Genomic DNA, 22352 nt, shown 5'->3' with positions numbered 1-22352 from the left:
ACTTGCTGAGAATAAGGAGCAAGTTCAAGGAGTAGATGGTAAGGCCAGAAGGGACCATTGAGGTCTAATCTGGCCTCCTGTACAACAGGCCATGGAATTTCACCTAGTTATGCCTGTATTGCGTGAATAATTTGACTAAAGCATACCTTCCAGAAAGGAACCCAAGTCTTGATTTGAAGGATTTGAGAAATGGAGAATCCACCAGTCCCACCGTTAATCATGCTCACCGTTAAAAGCTTCAGGTGCTATGTGAAGGTGTCTATGAGCCTTCTGACAGAATTCAGTGGCTGGAACCCTGGGAAAGAGGGAGATATTGGGCACTGAACTGCTGAGGGGAAACCACAGTGAGAATGGAGGTGTCAAAAGTTCTTTAAGAGCTGTGGAGTTCCAACAGCCCCATGTTGAGAAGCCAAAAGCCAGCAATGAGAACGCTGGCAGATGGTACCTCTAGAGGAAGCTGTCTGGCTATTCGTGAAACATCAAACCTTGCAGAGTCCCACAGGTAGCTAGTCCACATAGATGCGGTCGGGGGGGGGGGGGGGGGGAAGAAGCAGCCCCCATACCTCTATTTTTCTAGTTGTGAATAGGAGTCTTGGCAGTACTACCAGGTAGCCACCATCTCCCAGCTAGCACGTGACTCAACAACACTAACATGGGCTGAACATGTTTTTCGCACCCACCCAATCTTGCTGTTATTTACACTGCATTCTTTCCCTTCTGGAGACAGCAGCTCAACCTAGATATCTAATTTCCAGGACAAATTTCAGTGCATTATTAGACCAGGAAAAACGCAGGTTCTCAGAAAGCTAATAGAGTTGTACAAGGGACCATCAGACTAAGGTGAGAAGATATGGGATAAAACAGGGATGTACAAGGCAGAGGAGGTAGATACTTTCCCTTCATATCTCCATAGAGGCAAACAACCTTCCTTATTTCATGTCCCACTTACCTTTAGTGGACTTCCCAGTAGGGCCTAGCAGCTCTCCTTCTCTCCACATACCAGCTCCTTTGAAATCTTGCATGCTTTTACGGCATAGCCCTTAGACAGTGGTGCATGGAAGCATACATTATAAGGGACTCCTAAAAACAAGTAAGACTTCAATGGCCAGAGCTCACCAGCAATGCAAAACATCCCCACAAGGGAAGCAATAAGAACATGACATAATTTTAGTAAGTTTAGAATAACCCAAGTTGTTTCACTTTATGATTAAGGTCTTTTAATTCAGAGCCATTTCATTCAAAGTTAGTTACCTTTTAGGGAAGGGGAGGAGACTGCCACATGGAAATGTGGCCATGAACATCTGGACAAATTTGTTACACTAATGGCCACTTGTCCAAAATCCCGTTACATGTAGTGGCAATCTAATGGTGCTTTCTGCTCATAGGAATGCACAAGATGGCCTATTAGCCATGCAACTCCATACCTACCATAGGTAGTGTGAAAGTAAACCACAAACAGGTTGTACCCAAGAATACACCAGCAAATATTTTATTTGTTCAGTTATCCTGCCTGTAACTTTAAAAGCTCCATGTTGAAGTGAACGTAGATAGACACAAATTAGTGTTTTGTCTAGTACACCAGCTTTGGAATTGGGAAGTGGGCATTTTCCATAATTCCTTCAAATTTGCATATCAGAGTCCCGGGGGGGGGAGGGGGAGTAAAATGCCAAGTTCTCCCCATTCCACCTGCGAGAATCATGAAACCAAAATGGGAATGTTTACGCACCCAAAGACAAGTCAGAAAAGGGACAATGGTGTGAACTAGCACAAACAGTGAATGAAAAGATACACATCTGAGTCTTGCTCAGCTGGGACCACATTAGCACATGTACATGAGTACTACCTACTAACAGTCAGTCAACAGTTGATAAGACTGGTATGAATAAATGTGAATGTGTAAAATTAATACTTGGGGGTGGAAAAAGGTTTAAAAATAAATGATTTGCTCAACTCCGCCTCTGTCCATTTAAGGATTTGTTAACGTCTAGTTACACAGCCATAGCATTCATCACCACGTTACAGCAGATAAATCCTAAAGCTTAACAGCAGCTGTTTAATGGCTCACAGTAGCACAATCAAGGGAGAAGCCTCATATGACCCCTCAGACTGATCAACCTCCCCTCAATTTACTGATCATCATCATCATGAAGGGAAGCCACCATACTCCATCGACCCTGCCTCCTTTGCCCTGAAATTCTGCTTCATTTGTCGAGCTTTTTAGGTGCACTCATACTGTAAAATTTTTAATTAAATTCTACTCTGTTGCACGTTGTTTAAAAGTATCTGTGTCACTGTCAACACAGGAGAGACACGGATTTCGCTTACCATTCAAGTATACCCCCAAAATGGGTCAAAGAGTTGTGCTTTGCTGCAGCCAGCAGCTTTGGCTTGTGAGTCTCTAGCTACCGTTGAAAGTTTGGGGTAAAGCGATTTGGAAATTCTGAGCTTCTACTCTGTTTTCGTATTTATATTATTTTCTTCTGTATAAATAAGCTTCTCTCAAAAGTAGTGTATATGATTAATAGCCAGATAAGACCGCTGCATTTTTAGAAAAAGTTAAAGTTGGTTAAAGTTCTCAGTCTGTTACAGTACAAGGGCCTGCATCTAAGACAATATGGGACAAGTTTATGTTCTACTGCGGCCACTACGTTCTAGGAGCAGTGACATTAGAAATGAACACCAGTTCTCCAATTTTGTTACGAGAGACAGTCACTGGCAAGAATGCTAGCTAGCCTGGACAGCAGGTTCTCTCTCATTACTCAGGATAGGGCTACAAGTGATCAGGTCAACCCTATTCTTTCATCAGCTAGGACAGCAAAGCGTTTAGTGTCTGTTTATTGTGCAAGTGGCCGGCAGAATGTACATTTTCCAGTTGGTTTACGGTTGCTAAAAGCTGAGACCTAGCACTGGGAGGAATAGGACAACTCTGAAGGGTGGCAGAACTTGACCTGCCTTCAAAGCCGAAGCAAAGAATGCAGCGGTCTTGGCAAGCAAAGAAAAATAATGCTGTAAGTATAAGGCAAATAACTTAAGACCTTGATGGAATTAACTTCCAGTTTTCTGTTTGTAATACACTTTACTCCATTAGGCAATGGAGGTTAACTTTCTGATCTAAACTTCGATTATGTTGAGAGATGACCTGGATAAAAATGAACCAAAAGGAGAGGTTTTCTGAATAATCAGTGCTATGATGTACTATGAAACAGTCATAGGTTGCATCCTGGTAATGTAAATCAGCTTTGAGAAAGGCAGCAAACCCCAGCATTATAGGGGATGTAACAATTGTGTGCTGTATTATATGCTGTGCAAGTTACGCAATTTGTTCACACGCTCCAGTCACATCACTAAGTTTATCTTGCTGCAGTTCTGTCCCTGAACTTCTGCTAATAGGTGGATGAAACCAACATTACATATATTACTTCACAGCTCAAGGTAGTTTCAGCAGAAATACAAAATTGTTCAGTGCCATGTATATTTAGTCCATAAAATGGGTGTTCCTAATGGCCTACCAATCAGTGTCAAAACTGATATATCATGGGTCACTGGAAATAGGATCACTGGATTCCCTTTGCATTGAAATTTAAAACTCCCCATAATCGTTGATTTTGCAAGGAACAGACACATTTATAAAAACACACACACGCAAAGATCCTTTCTTTCAGTAGTGTAGGTTCTGACTTCTGTCTATTGTAGTCTTTCTCCAGCTTTGACTAGAAGGGGGTCATAGTGACATCTTTTCCCAGGAGATTTTCAGACGTGGGTAAACAATGAAAGTTTCTAGGTAGAAGAAGGTTGAGAGTCAAGTCAAACAAGCTGACTTTCATAGGTTGCTCTCTTAGCCCTTAGTCTGTTGCTTGAGTTCAAAGTTTTCTTTCCCTCAGTTTGTTCCCATTTTGTTCATCTGGTACTGGAGAATGTCCATCACCATTGCTTAAGCATTTGTCCTTTTCATATTTGTGCTCTTGCTGTTGTCGTCTTATCTCCTTACACCGCAAGGTAATGTCACTAAAAACAAAACAAGATTGTTAGTACTGACTTAAACAAGCATTCCGTTTAGATTTACAATAAAAACAATTGGACAAATATATCCTGGTGTCATTATGACAGGGATAATTTGGTTCATTCTGATTAATGCTACAGCACTAAGTTTGTAAGGACTTCCTTTATCCTGTGAGGAAGGGTACAGATTCAGTTGATGAAAAAAGTTTATTTACATTTAGTGCTAGTACTTACAAATAGTTACCACCATGCCCAGAAGTATAATGAACACAGGCTGAATTCTGCACAAGTGTAGCGGGGAAGATGCCATGCAGGCCCTGATCCATAGGCTGGTCTCATTCCATTGACCACACTCATTGACTGAGTATAGACAAGGAAGGCACATCTTCTATTTCTTCACACAGAGGTGCTGTCTCACTTGAGTAGTGTCCAAACTGAGCATGCATATTTAGATTATGTGTCAGGAAACTAGGGAAAACTCTCAACCTGGATAACAGCAAAGTAGCACACTTCTAACAACTAAGGGTGCGAGTGTCACAGAAGTCATGGATTCCATGATCTTCTGTGACCTCCATGACTTCTGCACCAACCAGTGTTGGTTCAAGGGCTGCCCAGCTCAGGCAGCCCCTGGGCCAGCAGCAGCAGTTTGGGTGTGTGGGAGGGGGCTCAGGGCTGGGGGGGCACTTAACTTGGGGTCGGGGGGGCTTCCTGGCTCCCACAGGCATGGCCCTGCAGGTGCCAGGGAGAGGGGCCATGCGTGGCAGCCTCCATGCCGCCCATGTCCACAGGCCCCGCCCCCCAGCTCCCATTGGCTGCAATTCCCGGCCAATGGGAGCTGTGGCAGCTGGCACTTGTGGCAGGAGCAGCAGAGCCCCTGCCCTGGCACCTTCACTGCCTAGGAGCTGCACGGATGCAGAGCCAGGTAGGAAGCCCCTGCCAGCCCCAGCAGGGGTCCACATCAGTCTCCCCACCCTACCCCCGCAGCACCAGCAGGGTCCCAGGTCAGCATCTGCAGTGCCCCCAGAGCGCCTTCAGCCCCAGGCCCATGTTTTAGTCATAGTGGTATTTTTAGTAAAAGCGATGGACAGGTCATGGGCCTGTGAATTTTTGTTTACTGCCTGTGACCTGTCCATGACTTTTACTAAAAATACCAGTGACTAAAACGTAGCCTTACTTATAACGCACATTTACCTTTGGTCCTCTCACTCTTGGTCTGTTTAACTCTTTGACCTTTGTTACCATCTTCATTTCCCTTGACTATAGAGCACTATACCAGGAGGGCAGTTGGACTTATGCACCTTCAGCTGTTTATTTCCCAAGTGACAATACTAGGGCTAGTCTCATGGAGAAAATACATGCCATGCATTTGTCCCCAGACAACATGCAGGAAAACTGTTTGCCAGGCACACACAGTAACACTTCCTATTTGGCTGCCGGAAGTGCTTGTGAACTAGTCTCTCTTCTGTATTAAGATATTTTAGCGGGAGAAGAGAATTCCTGCTCCTGTGGTAGATGCTCAGGGAAGTGCACATCACGCTCACAAGCAATTCAGCTTGGGTTACCTTCTGCACTCTAGTGAGAGCGATGTAACCTTTTGAAAGGGGTCCTGCCATCTAGGCAAGTGGCCAAGAGCATATAAAATCAATAGATCATGTATATGCACCTGCTGTGGTTGTCAAAGATATATGTTTGTCATCTTGGAAATGTTACATCTCCCACCCACCATCTCTACAACAACTACATTCCCACTATGTTACATACAATATATTTTGCAACTGTTGCATTTTTGTACACGCAGTCAGGGTAAATATCTTGCGTATTAACTACTGGAGTTTTTCATCCAGATTGAGATTGTACTTTTAAACTAATCCCCTACTTTCAGTAGTTTATTCAGAAATTTTCTCAAATTATTTTCGGGCTGAAATTTCCAGTGGTTGGTCACCATACAGCATTATTAATTATTATTATGAAGCTGCATAAAAATCATGAGCCATTTTTGCATTTTGATAATGAGGGCCTTATCACTTAGATTTCAGTCAATATTTGCACTCTGATCATTCAATTGAGGTTGAAAATAATTCCAGTTTGGCATGTATGTAGCCTTAAAAGACATTAGTGTCAGAAAGAAACTTTAGAAACAGAGCTAGATGGTCTAAAAATATAGGCCAGAATTTTCAAAAGTCACCAGTGAATTTGGTGCCCAACTTGAGAAAAGTCTTCATGAGGCCTGATTTTCAGGGAGGGCTACTCAGTACTTTCTGAAAACTGGTCTTCTTTAAAAGGGGTCGCAAACTGGGCACCCAAAATCCCTAATGACTTGTGACAGCTGTGGCCATGGCATACTGAGCATCTGATGTATACAGTTGGTCTTCCCTTCAAAAGTATACACCACTGTGTGAGGGTCACCGACTAGCTTTCAGATTTCTGGTTAAGTTCTTTAAAACAAGTAGTTATAAATTGGTTGTCAGGATTCTGGTTACATTTATATTTAAATTATACGAAACAGAGTCAAGCATTGTGGATACTGTGTGTCGAAGACTACCTAATCCAGTCTCCCAAACAGACTTTATATTGTATACCTGCAGTAGGCTGTTTGTGAGATGCATTTCCCCTGGAAACTCAAAATTCTATAGGGTTTTTAAAAGATACACTTTGAAAGTTTTTTGTTCCACAATAAGCTACTGTTCACATGGGCTGGCTAAGCCTGGCCTTGGCGCACCGGTGCTCACTGGAATCTGAGCTCTATCACCTTTGCTTACCGAATGAAAAAGCGCCATATTGTCCAGGTGAGCACAAGTATGATTCCAAGGATCCAGCACTGGGTAATGTAGAAAGGAAGGGACAGCATTAGGGTGTAAGGGTCGTACTTCACAACAATCAGAAACTCTGTGACTGTGATAGCAGCAACTAGCCAGGCCTGTTGACCCAACTTCTTATTGAATTTCCTGAAACAGAGACATTAAGTGATTAGTATTTTAGTAGCAAATGTACAATGGAAAATACCTTTCTAAAAATAAGAGGGAGGATAGGAATACATATTTCATCTTTACCCAATTGCGTGAATGTCTATGCTTAACCATTACTATGGATGTACGGACATACTACAGATTGGCATGCCAAAGTATTTTCCCTCTAACGCTGAATACTTTGTTCTCCCCTACAGCCCATTTCAGAGGTTCTGAGAACACGTTACATGAATTAATCCTCCATATCTTTGTAAGGTAGGCAAGTATCTCCATTTCAATAGATCTGTGAACAGGCAAAAAGCAATTACCTGACCAAGTCAAGATTATAGACAGTCGATGGTGAAAGTGGGGTTATAAGAGGAACTCTGACTTCCAGATCTTCTATGAACACTAAGCCACAATCCACACTGTGTTACATACAGTACTTAATGCCTTTAAGTAACTATGTGATTTAACTATATTTTGAGCCCTATTATCTTCCAAACAAAAGCTACCCAATTAGTCCTATCTGACCATCTCTGAAGGGACTTAAAAGCAAGATGCTTAATATCAGAAAATAAGACACTGGAAGAGGCAAGGGAGCTACAATGCTTTTGGCGGCATAACTATCTACAAGCATAAACATTCTCAGTATTTAATCTCCCCTTGAATTAGTCCTTATGAAGTACCAGGAAAGCAAAAGGGGCATTGCAACATTGTGTACGTTTGAAGTAATCAGGGACACTCAAACTAAACCCTACTAAAACTCAAGATTGTAAGCAAACCCTCTGAATACTTACAAGGAGAAGCCAAGGCAATAAGTCTGCTAGGGTATGTCTACAGTGCAATTAAAATCCTGCAGCTGGCCTGTGACTCAGGCTGAAGTAGCTTGGGCTAAGGGGCTGTTTAACTGCGGCTTTAACTTTGGGCTCCGGGGGCAGCCTGAGTTTTGGGACCTCCCACCTCACAGTTTACATGCCGATGAGGAACAAATTTCAGAAAACCTGTTAAAAAATTAGACCTCTAACAATAAAAAGCCATTTGACTCAAATCAAACTATGCCAAGTACCATGCTTTGGAAGGCAGATGCCCACACTTCACCTAGCTCAGCCAACAATTCTCTGTATTCACTTTCTACTGTATACATTCTTTCAAAAACAACTGTGGGATTACTATCTATCTGTATTACCACAGAGCCTAGAAGCCCTAGTCAAGGACCAGGACCCCCACTCTGCTAGGCACTGTACAAATGAAACAAAAAGATAGTCCCTGGTTTATATGACAGCTACAGACACTGCCACTACATTTTTCTAGGCACCCTCCTCTTCCCTCCCACCTCTCACAGCTGATCGTTAAGCCTTCTACCAGCAGCTCCTGTCTCTAAATTAAAGTTTGTCGGTTTTCTACAACACAAAATCAAAACAAAAATTTCACTAACCGAAGCATTAATACAGATGACTGAATTTTACTGTTGACACCTTCCCACTCTGTCTCTTTGGTAAAAAGACAAGGCAAACCATACGAAGAATCCAGCGTTTTTCTTCATTCATCATGAAGAGGAGAGCTGTTTCCTCTGATAGCCTCTCACACTTTTACTTATTTCTCCTTCATTCTGTGTTCACTCGCCAACATGCTCCCTCCCTTTGCCCAGCCCTCCCCTGGTCTTCCATTCTGAGTGCATCCCAAGCCGCTACGTGAAACACAGCAGGGGAGATGGTGCCTTCTACTGCCTCCGCCATTGCAGAACTGCATGACACAGCCCAGGAACACATCCACTCAATCAAATACACATTTTTCTTAAGCATGTGGTCCTTGAGAGCCACGTGTTTGACACCATCGCTCTATTTCAAGTTAGACAGAATGGTCTGGGTATTCTGGGGAAAACAAAATAGGGTACATGGAGCACAAATTGCTGTCTGATGCAGATGGAGTCAGAGAGACATACTCCAAATTAAAAAAGCCTCCTGGCTCTAGAACAAGGGACCTTTGGAGCCACAGTACAAAGTATTATTCGATGTGACTAGGATTAAATAAGCTAAAATGGAAATATAGATTGACAAATGGGGAGAGAGAGAAACCAAAAGTATTTCAAAAACCTTGTTTTGACCTACACCTATTGAGGAGAGTAGGCCAGCAAAGCAGAAAGCTAGCTATTTTCAAGTGCCTTGATTATAAAGCCATTCCTTGAGGAACGCTGCTTGTGGGAGAACTAAGGAAGGAGAATTAAGAGTACCAGGTGACCATTGATGAAAGGGCCATACTCAGACTGAGAATGTTGAAGAAACACAAGCTAGTTACGTGCTCTTCGTTTGGGAAAGAATTTTAAAGGGAAGTTGTTAGGATATAGATATTCAGATCTGTCTGTAAAGGCCTATACTCTAAGAATTTAGGTGTATTCTTATCACTTGGCTAGTTATAGAAGTATAAAAGAAAGAATCAAAATCACTGTCTGCCAGTGTAAGGGCCTTCTCTTACTGTGACAGTCTGAGGCCCTGTTCTTAGGCTAAGGCCTTTGGCTAAGCAACAGAGGCAGCCATAAGCTGGGAAGCGAACGGTCACATCTTCACATTCCAAACTAGTCACATTGAAATAAGGTGCTATTGGGCTGTTAGGAATACAATCCTATCCTGATCGTGCCTATCACCTCCAGAGAAAGGGAAGTGCCTAGAAAATGTAAAAGGAAACTTAGTTTGATAGCATCCAGTCTGGCAAGAACTCACTTATCAATAGCTGGGATGTGAAATACACACTTCTGTATTGTTTTGTCATTATAGTTCCCACTTTGCTATTGTTTGTCTGTATAATCTGTCTGGTTCTGTGATTGTTCCTGTCTGCTGTATAATTAATTTTGCTGGGTGTAAACTAATTAAGGTGGTGGGATGTAATTGGGTACATAATCATGTTACAATATGTTAGGATTGGTTAGTTAAATTTCAGGAACATGAGCAGAACTCAAGTTTTACTATAAAGTCTGCAGTCAATCAGGAAGTAGGGGGGTGGGGGTGGGCATGCGGGTGGGGGAAATGGGAACAGGGAATGGGGCTGGGGAAATTGGAATCATGTTTGGCTAAGGGCAGGAATGGTAACAGGGACACAGGTGTAAGGCTCTGTGGTGTCAGAGCTGGGAAGGAGGATACTAAGGAAGGAAACTGGAATCATGCTTGCTGGAAGTTCACCCCAATAAACATCGAATTGTTTGCACCTTTGGACTTCGGGTATTGTTGCTGTCTGTTCATGCGAGAAGGACCAGGGAAGTGAGTGGGTGAAGGAATAGCCCCCTAACAGAAGTCACTCTTCCGCTCAAGGCCCAAGTATAAAGCCCATGGCCTTATTCCAGGCTTTCTGAAAAAGGCTTGACACCAGAAACAGGAAGATACAGAGAGAGCGTAACTCCAGATGCCATGCACCTAGTAGTTAAGTCCACTGCACCAGAGGATTCTTTCAGGAAGAATCCTCCTGGATTCAGAGCTTTTCTGCTCTTAACTGTGGGAACACACCAATTTTGATGGGACAAGTGGAATATCAGAATGACAAAAGCCTCACAGCACCAAAACTGTAAGTCTCACGGCCCATTAATGTAAATTTTAGATGCTCTATGAGGAGGACCAGAAAGTTCTAACCACTCTGGATCTAAAATGGTTGAAAAGACTATAAATGACCCTGAATCAGGAGAGAAGATAATGTCTTAGTTTAGAGCTTCATTGCTTCCTATACTGAATACTGTAGGATTACAGAAGCTGGTTAAATCTTTGGCTGTCTCTGCAACAGTTTTATCACCCAGGAATAAGGCATCCTGACTCTGATTCAGGCAACAGGTGGTGAATGGAATATCCTAGGTTTTATCCCTTTTTAAAAAGAGTTGAGAGGCCACAGCAGCTTTCAAATGGAACAGACTGGATGTGTTTCGAGTGTATCTAGGGAGTAAGTATCCAGAACAACCTGCTCTTCACCAATAGCTTCCTCTTACAATTCAAAATTGGAAGAGTCCATCAATAGGGTTCTTGACTCAAGGTGATTTGGAGTGGTACAAACACCAAGACAGGTGGTGAAAAAAAGGAGTGTGAGGGTATGGGAAGCATGAAGGAACTACAATCAGACCAAGCAGACAGAGGATATCAATGAGATACCAGTGGCATTAGATTCACAGCCTTCCATAAAGAACCTACGGAAGTTAGGTCTGCTGATGAATCAGAAAAACTGAATCTCAAATGTGCTGATGGCAGTCACTTTACCTACCAAGAGAAACAAAAAAAGGTAGCTAATGATGGTGTTGGTGACATGGTACTTGGGTTGAGTTTGTCTGGTCACTAGATTAATTCCTCATTTTTGTGACTCAATTTGCTAAAAGAATGCTGATTCAGCATGTTGCCAATGAGAGACTAGTGACTGATGATTCTCAAGTCTCAATGTTATGCCATGTGGTTGAACAGAGGGCAAAGGAGTTGCTTTTTCAACCCAAACACAGGGACCAGATGATGGGGTGTGCTGCTAAGGAGAGGAGCTCACCAATAAGAGGTAGAGACCTTCTCTTACCTTCAAAATGGGAGGCATGTCCCAAACCAGTAAATCCAACACCAGAGGGCAGGGGACCACCTGTTACCGCTGAATGTCCTTAAATCCAACTAAATAATCGGGGTTGACCCTTCTTTCCAGTACTGTGAGTCAAAGCCTTGCAAGTGAAACTGATCTTCGGAGTGTTGAAACCCTAACTTCTCAACACAGACACTTTTTGTGTTGGTCAGTGACAGACAATGAGCATCCCTTGCAGCCAGAGGTAGGGTCAACCTTAAGAAGCGTGGTCAGCCAATCTGTGACATTACCACTGTAAATTAACAGAAAAACTGAACTTGAGAACTAAGCAGTCTCAGAACTTACAATCTGCAGAAACAATAAAAGCAGCAAGGACAAATACGATGCTGAAATAGGAGCAATCTGACAGGTAACTAGTACATGCACTGTTGTGGGGGAGGGGGGTCTTTGCCCTAAAATGCATCACTAGAGGGTCCTCTGATTTGCAAGATGGTGCCGCAAAAGCTCCAGAGGACCAGAAAAGTGTTGGAAAATAGCTCAAGAAAGAAGCAACTTTAAGAAAAAGGGTTTAGGGCTGGACCATGCAGTCCTTAGAAGCTAAGTCTAAGGACTGTAGCACCAGGCTTGTAAATGTGAAAGTGGAGTTCAGTGCTGCCTCGCACAAACAAAAAAAGTGTTCCAGGTAATTCAAATGTTTATAGAACATTTTCAAAGAATATGGTAACTTTTTGTTCAAGAAAAACTGAAATTTAATACTGCGTATGTAAAATGGTCTATACGGACACCTGTTATCTAGCACATGTAGCCTACAAGAGGGGATATGTTTAACACTCAAGGTAAACAGTGGAAAACAAAGCATGTGCTCAGAGCTGAAGGCTTCTTTGCCCCAAAAGACTGATCCACTTCTATGGTACTTGCACCAAGAAGCTGCAGCAAGGCTAAAAAGAAAGCAATTGAAGCTTGACATTGCACCAAAAAAAAAAAGGACTGGCTTACGGGTCATCCATGAAGTCGTAGATCTCCCTCATGCCCACACCTCCAACATTGACAAAGAAGACAAGTCGTAACAGGACCAAGCAGTGTTCGGGTGGCATCCACAGGACAAACTTCAAGTAAAATGTGTTCAGCTCTGCCAGTAAAAACTGAGAAAAAAAAGGGACATTTTAATAAATTAATTTAAAAAGGTTCAGTGAGTAAAGCCTGGACCACCCCCACCCCCATATTTATTCCTAAAATAGAGACTTGTACTCAGACTTGTACAGAGAGGGCCCCACAAGGAGCAAGTAGAAAACATGCCTATCTGCTTGGCATTATGCAGAGCTACCTTCCAGTCACATCTTGAAGTACTGTTGAAAATGCCAGGCAATTACAGTTATACTTAATATACAGATTACGGGTGAAATCCGGGCTCCACTATGGAGGACTATGGCAAAACTCCCATTGACTTCAACAGGACCAGGACATCGCTCTAGAATTTGGGAGCCTATTAAAGCTAATGGGGGTTGTAGGCCCAGATGAGCATCCCGAGATTAATATCAAGAAGGGTCTGAGGGAGCAGGGGAACAAGCCTCCTCTTCCTGGGAGTTCTTACATATGGCTCATGCGGGGAATAGGGGTGGAGGTTTTGCCAGAAGCAGAGGGACCGAGGACATGTTCAAGAAGCACTAGCACTTCCTGCCCTCTTCACTCAGCTAACTTCCTGCAGTTCATCATAATCACGCATAGTGCTTCCTTTACCACCTTCTCCTGCGTGCTCTCGCTCTCTCTCTCTCTCTCTCTCTCTCACACACACACGCGTGCGCGTGCCCCTGAGGTAACGCCCCACCTGGACCCTTCCGATCTCAGCAGCACTGACTCAGTCAGCAGGTCTTTATAGTCTCAGTCCCCATGCCTTCTCTAAAGGGCTGCCAGAAGTAAAGGAGTCCAAAGGAAAGTGGGGATACAGATATATTCCTCGGCTTCCTTTGCTCTCCCATTCCATGGACAAGACTTGGTTAAAGCTTGAGCTAAAGTTATTGCCACTGTTCCAGAACATCCTACTCCATGCCACCGCTCATGCTATGCCCTCCATCAAGATATGAGGACCTGTCACGTGCCATAAGAACATTAAAGGGTTCTGTGGGGGGCTGCATGGAAATGATTACAGTATTTTTAAAAAACAAATGTTCTTGTACAGCACATGGTGAAGCACCAATGAAGTGTGGCAGTAACTGTAACTCTATTTTTAACCAAGTTTATCTGGTGATTTATATAGTTTTAGAACTATCACTAATGAATCCTAAAAGCATAAATGCTGTTCTTCCAATGGCCACTGAAGAAGCTGATTATAGATGCACATAAAATACCAGGAAACAAAAGCAACAGATCCTGTTTTGGGCACTAATTACACAAGTGTCACTGACAAGGTCTCACTGAACAGCAGCAGTTAAATATTTACTTAAGAACGAGTTTGTAGATGAACTGAAGTTTAAAGTGACAGAAAGAACCCCTACAGGGGGATCCACTTCAGTTATGGTTATTATGGTAGACTGAGTTGAAGGATGTTTCTTGCTTCAAAGATTATATATAATGAAAAATATTAGCAAGTAATGATTAAATCTGAGGTATATCTGCTAGATGAAGCATCACAAATCAGATGCAAACCATTTTTGTCAAGAGAATCACTATGACTTGAGTTTGCCCCAGGCTAACATGAACTTGACAGCTTCTTCAGGTTTAGCAATAGGCACAGCCAACTAACGGTTGGCTCTTTTTATTGTGCATGAAAGTTACTTTCATATTGGGTGCCAGACCTCTTTATAGATATGCAGAATGTTTTATTAATAGTGGCGTTTACTTCAACTCCCATAAAAAATTGTATCAATCTGAGCAAATCCATTGTGGCAAATGAATCTAACATACAAAACAAATTTTATATAACAGAAAGTTTGGTGGTCTGAATTTTTATTCAAATTGACTATCATCTATGTGTTTGCAAAGTGCCTAACGTATGTTGTAGGTGCTCCCACAAATTGTTAATTACAGGTAATACATTACTTGCTCCAAAAGGACAGTTTCACAAACCTGCCATTTGTCTTCTCCAATAAAAGAGTAAATTTAGAATACATAACAATCTAAGATGCCCCACAAAGCAAATTGGATTAGAAAAATTTGCTAGGCAACCCTTAAAATAAAAAGGCCATCAGATTTTCACAGCAATCATTCATCCTCTGCTAATTTACAAAGTGATTACGCAGCTGTTAGAACAATCTGCTTATCAAATGTACAGATTATATATATAGTATCATGTAAATAATACAGTCCAATATCTAGAGAAAGCATCAAAAGCATTTCAGTCTGCTGCGTTTTTGCATTTCTCCACTTACTCTGGATATGTGACTATTCTGGGATAGCTATATAAATACATTTAAGTCATGCTGGAGAACAGAGCCGGACAAAACAGAGTCCAGTATGATCATCAAATTGTTTAGTTACCTTATCTTTTCTTTGATATTTTAGTTAGATAGGCCTGAGCCAAAACACTGTGCTCTAGATCCATAGTGCCCAGAGCCTGAAGTGCTGAGCTCTAAGGTTCTGGTTTGAAGCTATCTCCAGTTTTAATTTGATAATACTCCCCTGGAAGTGGGGAACAAAAGGGATATTTTCATATGAAGTCTGCATTTTGGGCAGCACACTTTATTAATTTAATCATGCTTAGCATGCATGTTAAACTACTTAGAATTGAAGTACATCACTCAGTAATCAAGATTAAAAGTATTTTTGAAAAATCAATTTACAGACAGGAATATAGACAGTCCCAATTCCAGGGTGTCACACACAGTATGGCTAGGATTGGCAGAAATAAAAAACAAAATTACCATTAACATATTTATGAGTGCTGCAAACAAGTCATTTTATCAGTTAAGTTTAAAAAGAAGTTTCCTTACTACAAAGATGATGCCACAAACTGCTAGCCATCTGCGCAGGCTGGATGCTGGCTTCCACTCAAATTTGACCCAGCTATAGGGTGTGAACTGGAAAGCAATTCTCTTTATTTTACCTCTGAAAAAAAGTCACCACACATCACTCTTACACCAGTTTTAAGGAACAGAAAATATCCAATCTTTACAAACACATTTTAAAAATTTTTAAATCAGGCAACAGTTCAAGCCACCAAACTTTTCTGCACTGAGCTAGGGGCCCTCTATTTCCCCTGTATTAAACCCACCTTTATATGAAAGCTGCAGTGAGTCAACGTACTCTAATTTAAAAACCTGTTAAACAGCATATCAATTAAATTTTTACAAAACTAACTTTACAGAGACATTGCACTAAGTAGATAGGTCCTATCCTAGGTGTCATCTAGTAAGAGCAGTCTCCACAAACCTAATTCAGAACTAGCAGCGCATGGCATACAGCATAACTATTATCAAAGGACATTTTTAAAACTTAGGAGTTGAAGAAATAATGGTATAACTCTACTGAAGCTTTGAATGTTCTTGACCTGATCACTCATAAGTAGGTTAGAGTACACCCTTGCTCACAAAATATTTTCTATACAGAGCGGAAGCATTCTACAGTTCCTGTCTGTATTTATTTTAGGTTAATCTATAAACGTGTCTGGTTTCCACACAACTCTGACTGTGAAATCTAGAAATGGCAATGTGGAAGACGCCATTGCAGGAGGATGTATTTTCAGAAATGCAATCACTACATGAAACAAAGTTCACATTAATATTTAACTCAGCATCAGTGGTCAGAAAATAACCCACTAGTTATTGCATAGTCTTCAATCTTCACCGAATACACTTTTCGGTTACAGAACCACAATGTCCTTTAACTGCCCAAATTTCACAATCATATGTGCACAGATTTTAATGAAATACGAGTCTCAGAACAAGCAGCACGATCTTCCACCACCATTTCAATTCTGGAACTCTTGGTATAACAGGCACTTAAACTTGCTTCTACAGCAGATGGTTATATAGCCAAAAAGGCCAGTTTTACTACCAAACTCTGATCACTGATGAGAAAATGGCACCCTCACACACGGTCAGAAAAACTGGAAACAAAAAAGATGCTAATATAGTGTCCATTATTTTGTTGCATTTAATAAGTCAGACTTCCTAAATTATCTAGTCCCTACCTCGTGTCTTTTCCATACCCCATACTTGAAACTACAGCTCTCTCCAGCTGTTCATTTACAGATATGATAATCAGAATAATTTCACTTAAGACACCAGGGACATGATGAAAACTCTTTCTCTGTTAATATAGGCTGAAGCTCTGAGACTCACATCTGTGGGGCTGCGATTCAACTTGTCCCCAACGCTGCTTAAAGAGTTCTAAATGCCAGCCTAACTCAAGCAACTGCAAACAAGAAGGTAAGCACAGAGCAGCACCCACCAGTAAGTTTCAAGAATGCTGGCATCAGAGCTCAAGTTACAAGACATCCCTTTTAGAGGCTGAAGACATGCTAAGTTGCCATATAGCTTTTATTGTTGTCTCGAGATAAAGCTGGTTCTTAATAGGAGCTGGAGTCCGATAGTATTTTAACCTGCTGCCTACTCAGGAAAATCAGATTAAGCAACTGCTGCTCCATTACAAAACCCAAAAGAACAAGTTGGCTCCTTCATGACATAAGTCTGTTTCATCACACAGGCCCTTACATATTTCCAGCATAAGCCTCAGTAATGCTAATAAGGCAAACAGAGCAAAAGCTCCCCTTCACACAGAAGTGAGCAGGTTTCCTTAAGATGTCCCTTTAAAACCCAGAGTGTGTTAGCTTAACAAAGTCATACAAAATTCCCAATATCAGGATTATTTACAAAATTAAATTACAGATTCTTGTTTTGAGCATACAAATTAAAGCCTTTAATCAAATAAAGCTTCACCTATGATTCAGTATTTTAGTATATTTGAAGTAAAATCCCCAAACTCATTTGAGTTCTGCTACTTTTGGTTACGGAAAATTTTTCTAAAGTGGCATACTTGTACGTAGGAATGTTCCAAAGTCCTTGCCATTTATACGTTTTCAAAGAAAGCCATCCCAAAGTCTTCATTCCACAATAAATCCCAAATCCATTGCATAGGATTACATCCATTATCCACTGAAAAGGAAAAAAAAGGTATTTAAGCAGCAGAACTACAAAACTGAAGCTTAATGGTCTAGTGAAGGCTAGAAAATGTAAATACTATATACTTTTATGTGCAGGTACATGTTTTCATGCAAAAGGAACTATAGCTAGTTCATCCTATATTAAGATTCTCTGGACACCTGCCTCATACTTCCTGAAAGTCTAGCTGCCCCAATATGCATTTGATGGACACCAGAATTTTTAAACAGAAGGACGAGTTTCTTCTTGATATATCAGTCCTATTATAGTAAACTGATCTCCCACTGCTCATTATGGTTGTGGCTCCACACACCCCGTCTCTGGTGGGAACGTCTTAAAGCACACCAAATAAAGAGTATTACCAGGTTGTGTTGCACTGGGATTTTGCTGTGCCTGGTATTTAAGGTGTTTCTTGATCTTGAGCCTGTCATTCCCTACATATCCAGCTGGATAATTTGTCTCCAGGTTCAGGATGTAAAGTTCATGGGAGACCTGAATTTCTCCCATGCCCTCTATTTCCTGTTCAGCATTAATTCCCGAGAAGAGTCTCAGAGCTGGGAATATTGGCTGCTTTTTTAATTCAAAACGTGATAGCATCTCTCAAAGTTGCTCACTACGTTAGTTCTACAATGACAGCTTCCAATACTGCTATCTATTGATCAAATAGATATTTTCTTTGTTTTCTTTAGGAATGTGTTTAAAAAGATAAAGTGAACATTAAAAAATGTTACAGCTTTAACAATAAGAAAGTACTTTTTCCTAGAGTTGACATTACATAAAAAATTAATTTATACAAAAAAAAATTATAGATAAACAGCATCACGTCTAGGGAAGCTTGTTGCAAACTTTGAACACTTGAGTCTGATGGCATCATGCAGAAGATGAAGTCACACTTCAAACTGTATGGCCCATGTTGTGAAGGTAGCCAGACTAGATTATAGTAGTGCCGTCTGGCCTTAAAAATCTAAGTGTTAAGTATCCTAAGACATCTAAGGCTACAATAGATACACTAAACTCCAAGATTTTGGTTTTGTCTAACTTGAGACATTGCATGCTCCCATCTGCACTACAAGACCAAACTATTTAAATGGCATTGTGGATGACTTTCTAATTTGAACTCCCAACAAATAGAAGGGACCTAGTTAAGACAGATTTAATTTACTGTACAGTAGCAATGTCTTTAAAAAAGCACCTATGTTTGTTGTCAGATGAACAGAGTCAAAATGGGTTTTCATAAAAGATTCAAAATACACCCCCCCCCAAAAAAAGAAGACAGATTGAACACAAGTTGCACATTTGAAACTGATAAAAAAACCACACACTACATTCAAGGCTGTAATTTTCTCTGTGTTCCTCAATCTTCAAGTATTGTGATTTATTCTGTCTTCAGAAAGACATATCCAAACATCTGTACACTGAGTATAGATTAGTGTGGAAGGTACAACATATGCAGGAACAGAGAGAAACATGGACGGACATCTAATTGTGTACTATAGGGCTACCATTCCACAGAACAGATGTATGTCAGTAAAGGTATTTATACATCCACTGATAGTTGGGCAATCATAAAACAAGGGAAGGGTTTTGTACTAAGCAACAAATACACATTTTTAATCCGTTAAAAAAAAGGGGGAAGTAGGCACTGAGCTAAAACTCAATCACCTCCATGTGCATATACAACTGAACAGATTTACATCTGATAGATAGCACATGAATGCTCATCAGCTACATCAATCCTGTACCATAGCAGTGTCACTACAGTTAGATGTCTATTTGGGCCATAGATAGATCAGATAATCAAGTTGATTTCAGCATTTAAGATATACAGAATGCAGTACATACATGATCCCACCAACATTCACTGAAGTTTGGAAGCTGATGTTCCAGACTATACTCCAGAAATTCAAACATTACACTGATGATCATACACATCCACCAGTCCCGAATCATTAGCGTCTGAAGAAAGAAAGGGAGGGAAATTTATCTTGGAGAATACCTTGCAAAGAATAAAAGCAAACAAGCAGGATACAGTAACAGAAGGAAATACAAGTCAAATGCAGGAGTCTATTACTATGTCCCTCTGCTACCAGGTGAAGGTGGCAGTAGCCAGCAGTGTTTTGGGGCTGCTCAAGAAAGGCTCTTCCAGCTTGCTTAATGCAATTCTCAAAGCAGCCAACTGCCCTCAAATCAGCAATAGAGCTGTGTTCACTCAAACTCACATCACATCTCCAAGTAAGCCTGCATAGGAAGCATTAAGTGGAAATTTCCTATAAGATCCAGGTACATATTTTAGGCTAAGCCTCTCAGTGACACACTTAACTCAGTGGGTGCTGTTCTGATCCTGCTTCACACATCTGAACAGCACTCCCACTCCTCACCTATCAGGAGGGGCTGGAAAAGGAAACTGCAGGTATAGATTTTTCATGTGTAAAAAAACAAAACCATCCCAATCAGTGATTTACTCAAAAGGAGCCAACAATACAGAGTGTAGTTGGGATTGGGCAGACACTTGAGTGATCTCTTCCCAAACAGTTCCTTTTAGGATTGAAGATGACTGGCACTGTCTTGCAAGATGTAGTGGTAAAAATGCAGCAGGTTTGTAAGCAGCATTCTTACAGCATTAGAAATAGCAAGATCAGGAGCATGAGCATGGACAGACGGACTGTACTGCTGTAGCTCCTGGAGAGGAATATTCATACGGATGGGTGGTTGTAAACATATCATTATTTGGATACCGGGAGGAGTGTAGCATAGATCTCACTCTCCCAGCAGTCAGAAGGTGAGGATATAAATCCGTCCCCCTCCCCCCATCCAGCCAAAAGGGGGGAGAGCTGCCTACGTGCAGCAGCCAGGAAAGGAGAAAGAAGTGCCCCTCCTTTACTGCCAGCAGCTTAAGACTGAACTTCTCACATGGCTGGGGTTCCCACAGCTTTCTTTCTACTAGTACAGCACCTGCCCAGCAATAGATTAGTGTTAGACCTGAGACACAGTTTTACTACAGAGAAAAAGGCACAGTCCTGAGGTGGAAGAGTAAGGGCAATCATAGCCAGTCACATTTCTGCCCCCTCTATTTAAAACATGCTTTCCTCAAACCTGCTACATATGGAAGACTATGAACTATATCACCTAAATATACACATACCTTTTGTTAGATAACAGCATTTAGAGCTATATTAACATTTAATCTCAGGCAGTTAAGTTGTGCTTTAATTCTATATTTAATGTGATCAGCTACACTGACTGAAACCTGGCAAAGCCAATAAGAAGCAGACATCTTTTAAATATGTTTATGCTGATAATGTGCAACCAATATCTATCCTGGGATCACACCGATGATGAAATAAAAGATCCACATAAGTAAAGTACTGACAAGTAAGACCCTTAATTTTTCCGTGTTTTTCATGGGGAGTCAGGGTGCAGAACAGGTCAGAGTTTGTTTTAATTATTCAAGTCACAAGCAAAACTGAAAACAGAATGTGCTCACTTTTGCATTCAAGTAGTATGAAAGATAAAAAGTTAACAAAGTGGCGTAGGAAATGTTTTAATGACTACGGAGGAATACAAGAGGCATATTTATTTTGCTATACAGTACACAAATCTCTGCTTTGTTGCGCACATAGGTGATCGAATCTGGCTCATCTGTTTTAAGAGATGGGACAAACAAACAGTTGGACAGGAAGCACATCATCAAATAAACCTCTCTGTAGAGGACATTCTCCCACATGACCCTGATACAGGCTATACTCTTCTTCACCTGGAGCAAATCTAATAGCTTGATTTAAGAGAGATCCAAGTCCTGTATCCTACCCCAACTTCCTTTAGTTCCTACAAAAACCTTGTTTTACTAGTTGTGCTATGTCTTTTCACCCAGTCCCTCATTTTTCTAGGAAATCACACTCTGCCTAAGTTTTGGTCAAATTTGTTTTTATAGAGAAAATATTATTACATGAATGCAACAGAATTCGCATTCTGAGAATTGTCTCTCTATATCCAGGAGTATCAGACTAACAGAAGTACTCCTCTGATATCCCACATATGCTTCAAAACAAAGCCTTATATAGGTTAGCAAGCTCTTTTCTATTTAATGTCAAGCCTTGCATTTTTGAATGGGGAGTGCAAGTAAAATGAAAACAGTGATTTATCTTACAATTCAAGTTTAACGTTCCCTGAATTACGTTGTTCAAGAGAGGACATAGAATAAGAGATCAACAAGGGATGCAAGGTAAAGTAAAACTTGTTAGTAAATTCACTTGAACAGAGGATAGTCACATTTAGACCTAAATGTTTAGTAACTGACATACAGCGCATAGAATCATAGAATATCAGGGTTGGAAGGGACCCCAGAAGGTCATCTAGTCCAACCCCCTGCTCAAAGCAGGACCAATTCCCAGTTAATTCCCATGTTCTGCTATAGACAAATTCAGCTGGCATTTCTTCCATGATTGGTACATGCATGACTAAGACATTGCCCCTTTATAGTATTTTTAAGTTATGAACTAGAAGCTATCTGGAAAGTGTGAAGTGCTTAGCCTGTAACTTCACCACAGCCTGTACTGCACATTATCTTTTCCACAGTCTATGTTAAGATCACTCAAGCATTCAGGATGCTTGGAAAACAAAGGACTTTGCTTTTGCATATTCTTTGTTTTATCCATCTGACCTAAATATGAATCATCTCTGTGGAAGCAGAAGCTTGTTAGTGGAATGTTATTTAGAAAAGAAATTAAACAACTTACTACAGTCAGAAAAAAATAAGTTATTATGCAAACACTTATTTAAACTA

General features: G+C 41.0%; 1 protein-coding gene across 4 annotated transcripts in view; it reads right to left on the bottom strand.

Annotated features, from left to right (window-relative positions):
* Positions 1-1473: 1473 nt before the first annotated feature.
* The window catches only part of PTDSS2 (phosphatidylserine synthase 2), a 67487-nt gene continuing 46608 nt past the window's right edge, over positions 1474-22352 (bottom strand). For 3 of the 4 annotated variants that reach the window (XM_073347026.2, XM_073347028.1, XM_073347027.1), the window contains 6 exons: positions 19412-19525; positions 17445-17563; positions 15401-15515; positions 12471-12616; positions 6759-6944; positions 1474-4005 (listed from right to left, as the gene is read on the bottom strand). In XM_073347026.2, coding sequence (XP_073203127.1) covers positions 3861-4005; positions 6759-6944; positions 12471-12616; positions 15401-15515; positions 17445-17563; positions 19412-19525 — 825 coding nt within the window. In that variant the 3' untranslated portion in view covers positions 1474-3860. Of the gene's footprint in view, positions 4006-6758; positions 6945-11477; positions 11767-12470; positions 12617-15400; positions 15516-17444; positions 17564-19411; positions 19526-22352 lie in introns of those variants that run through there. The other variant, XR_012159303.2, reaches the window with a different exon arrangement.

Source organism: Lepidochelys kempii, chromosome 6 (assembly GCF_965140285.1).
Source record: "Lepidochelys kempii isolate rLepKem1 chromosome 6, rLepKem1.hap1, whole genome shotgun sequence".
Classification (NCBI taxonomy): domain Eukaryota; kingdom Metazoa; phylum Chordata; order Testudines; family Cheloniidae; genus Lepidochelys; species Lepidochelys kempii.
Note: the sequence above shows the minus strand (reverse complement) of the source record. Positions and strands in the feature narration are given on the sequence as shown.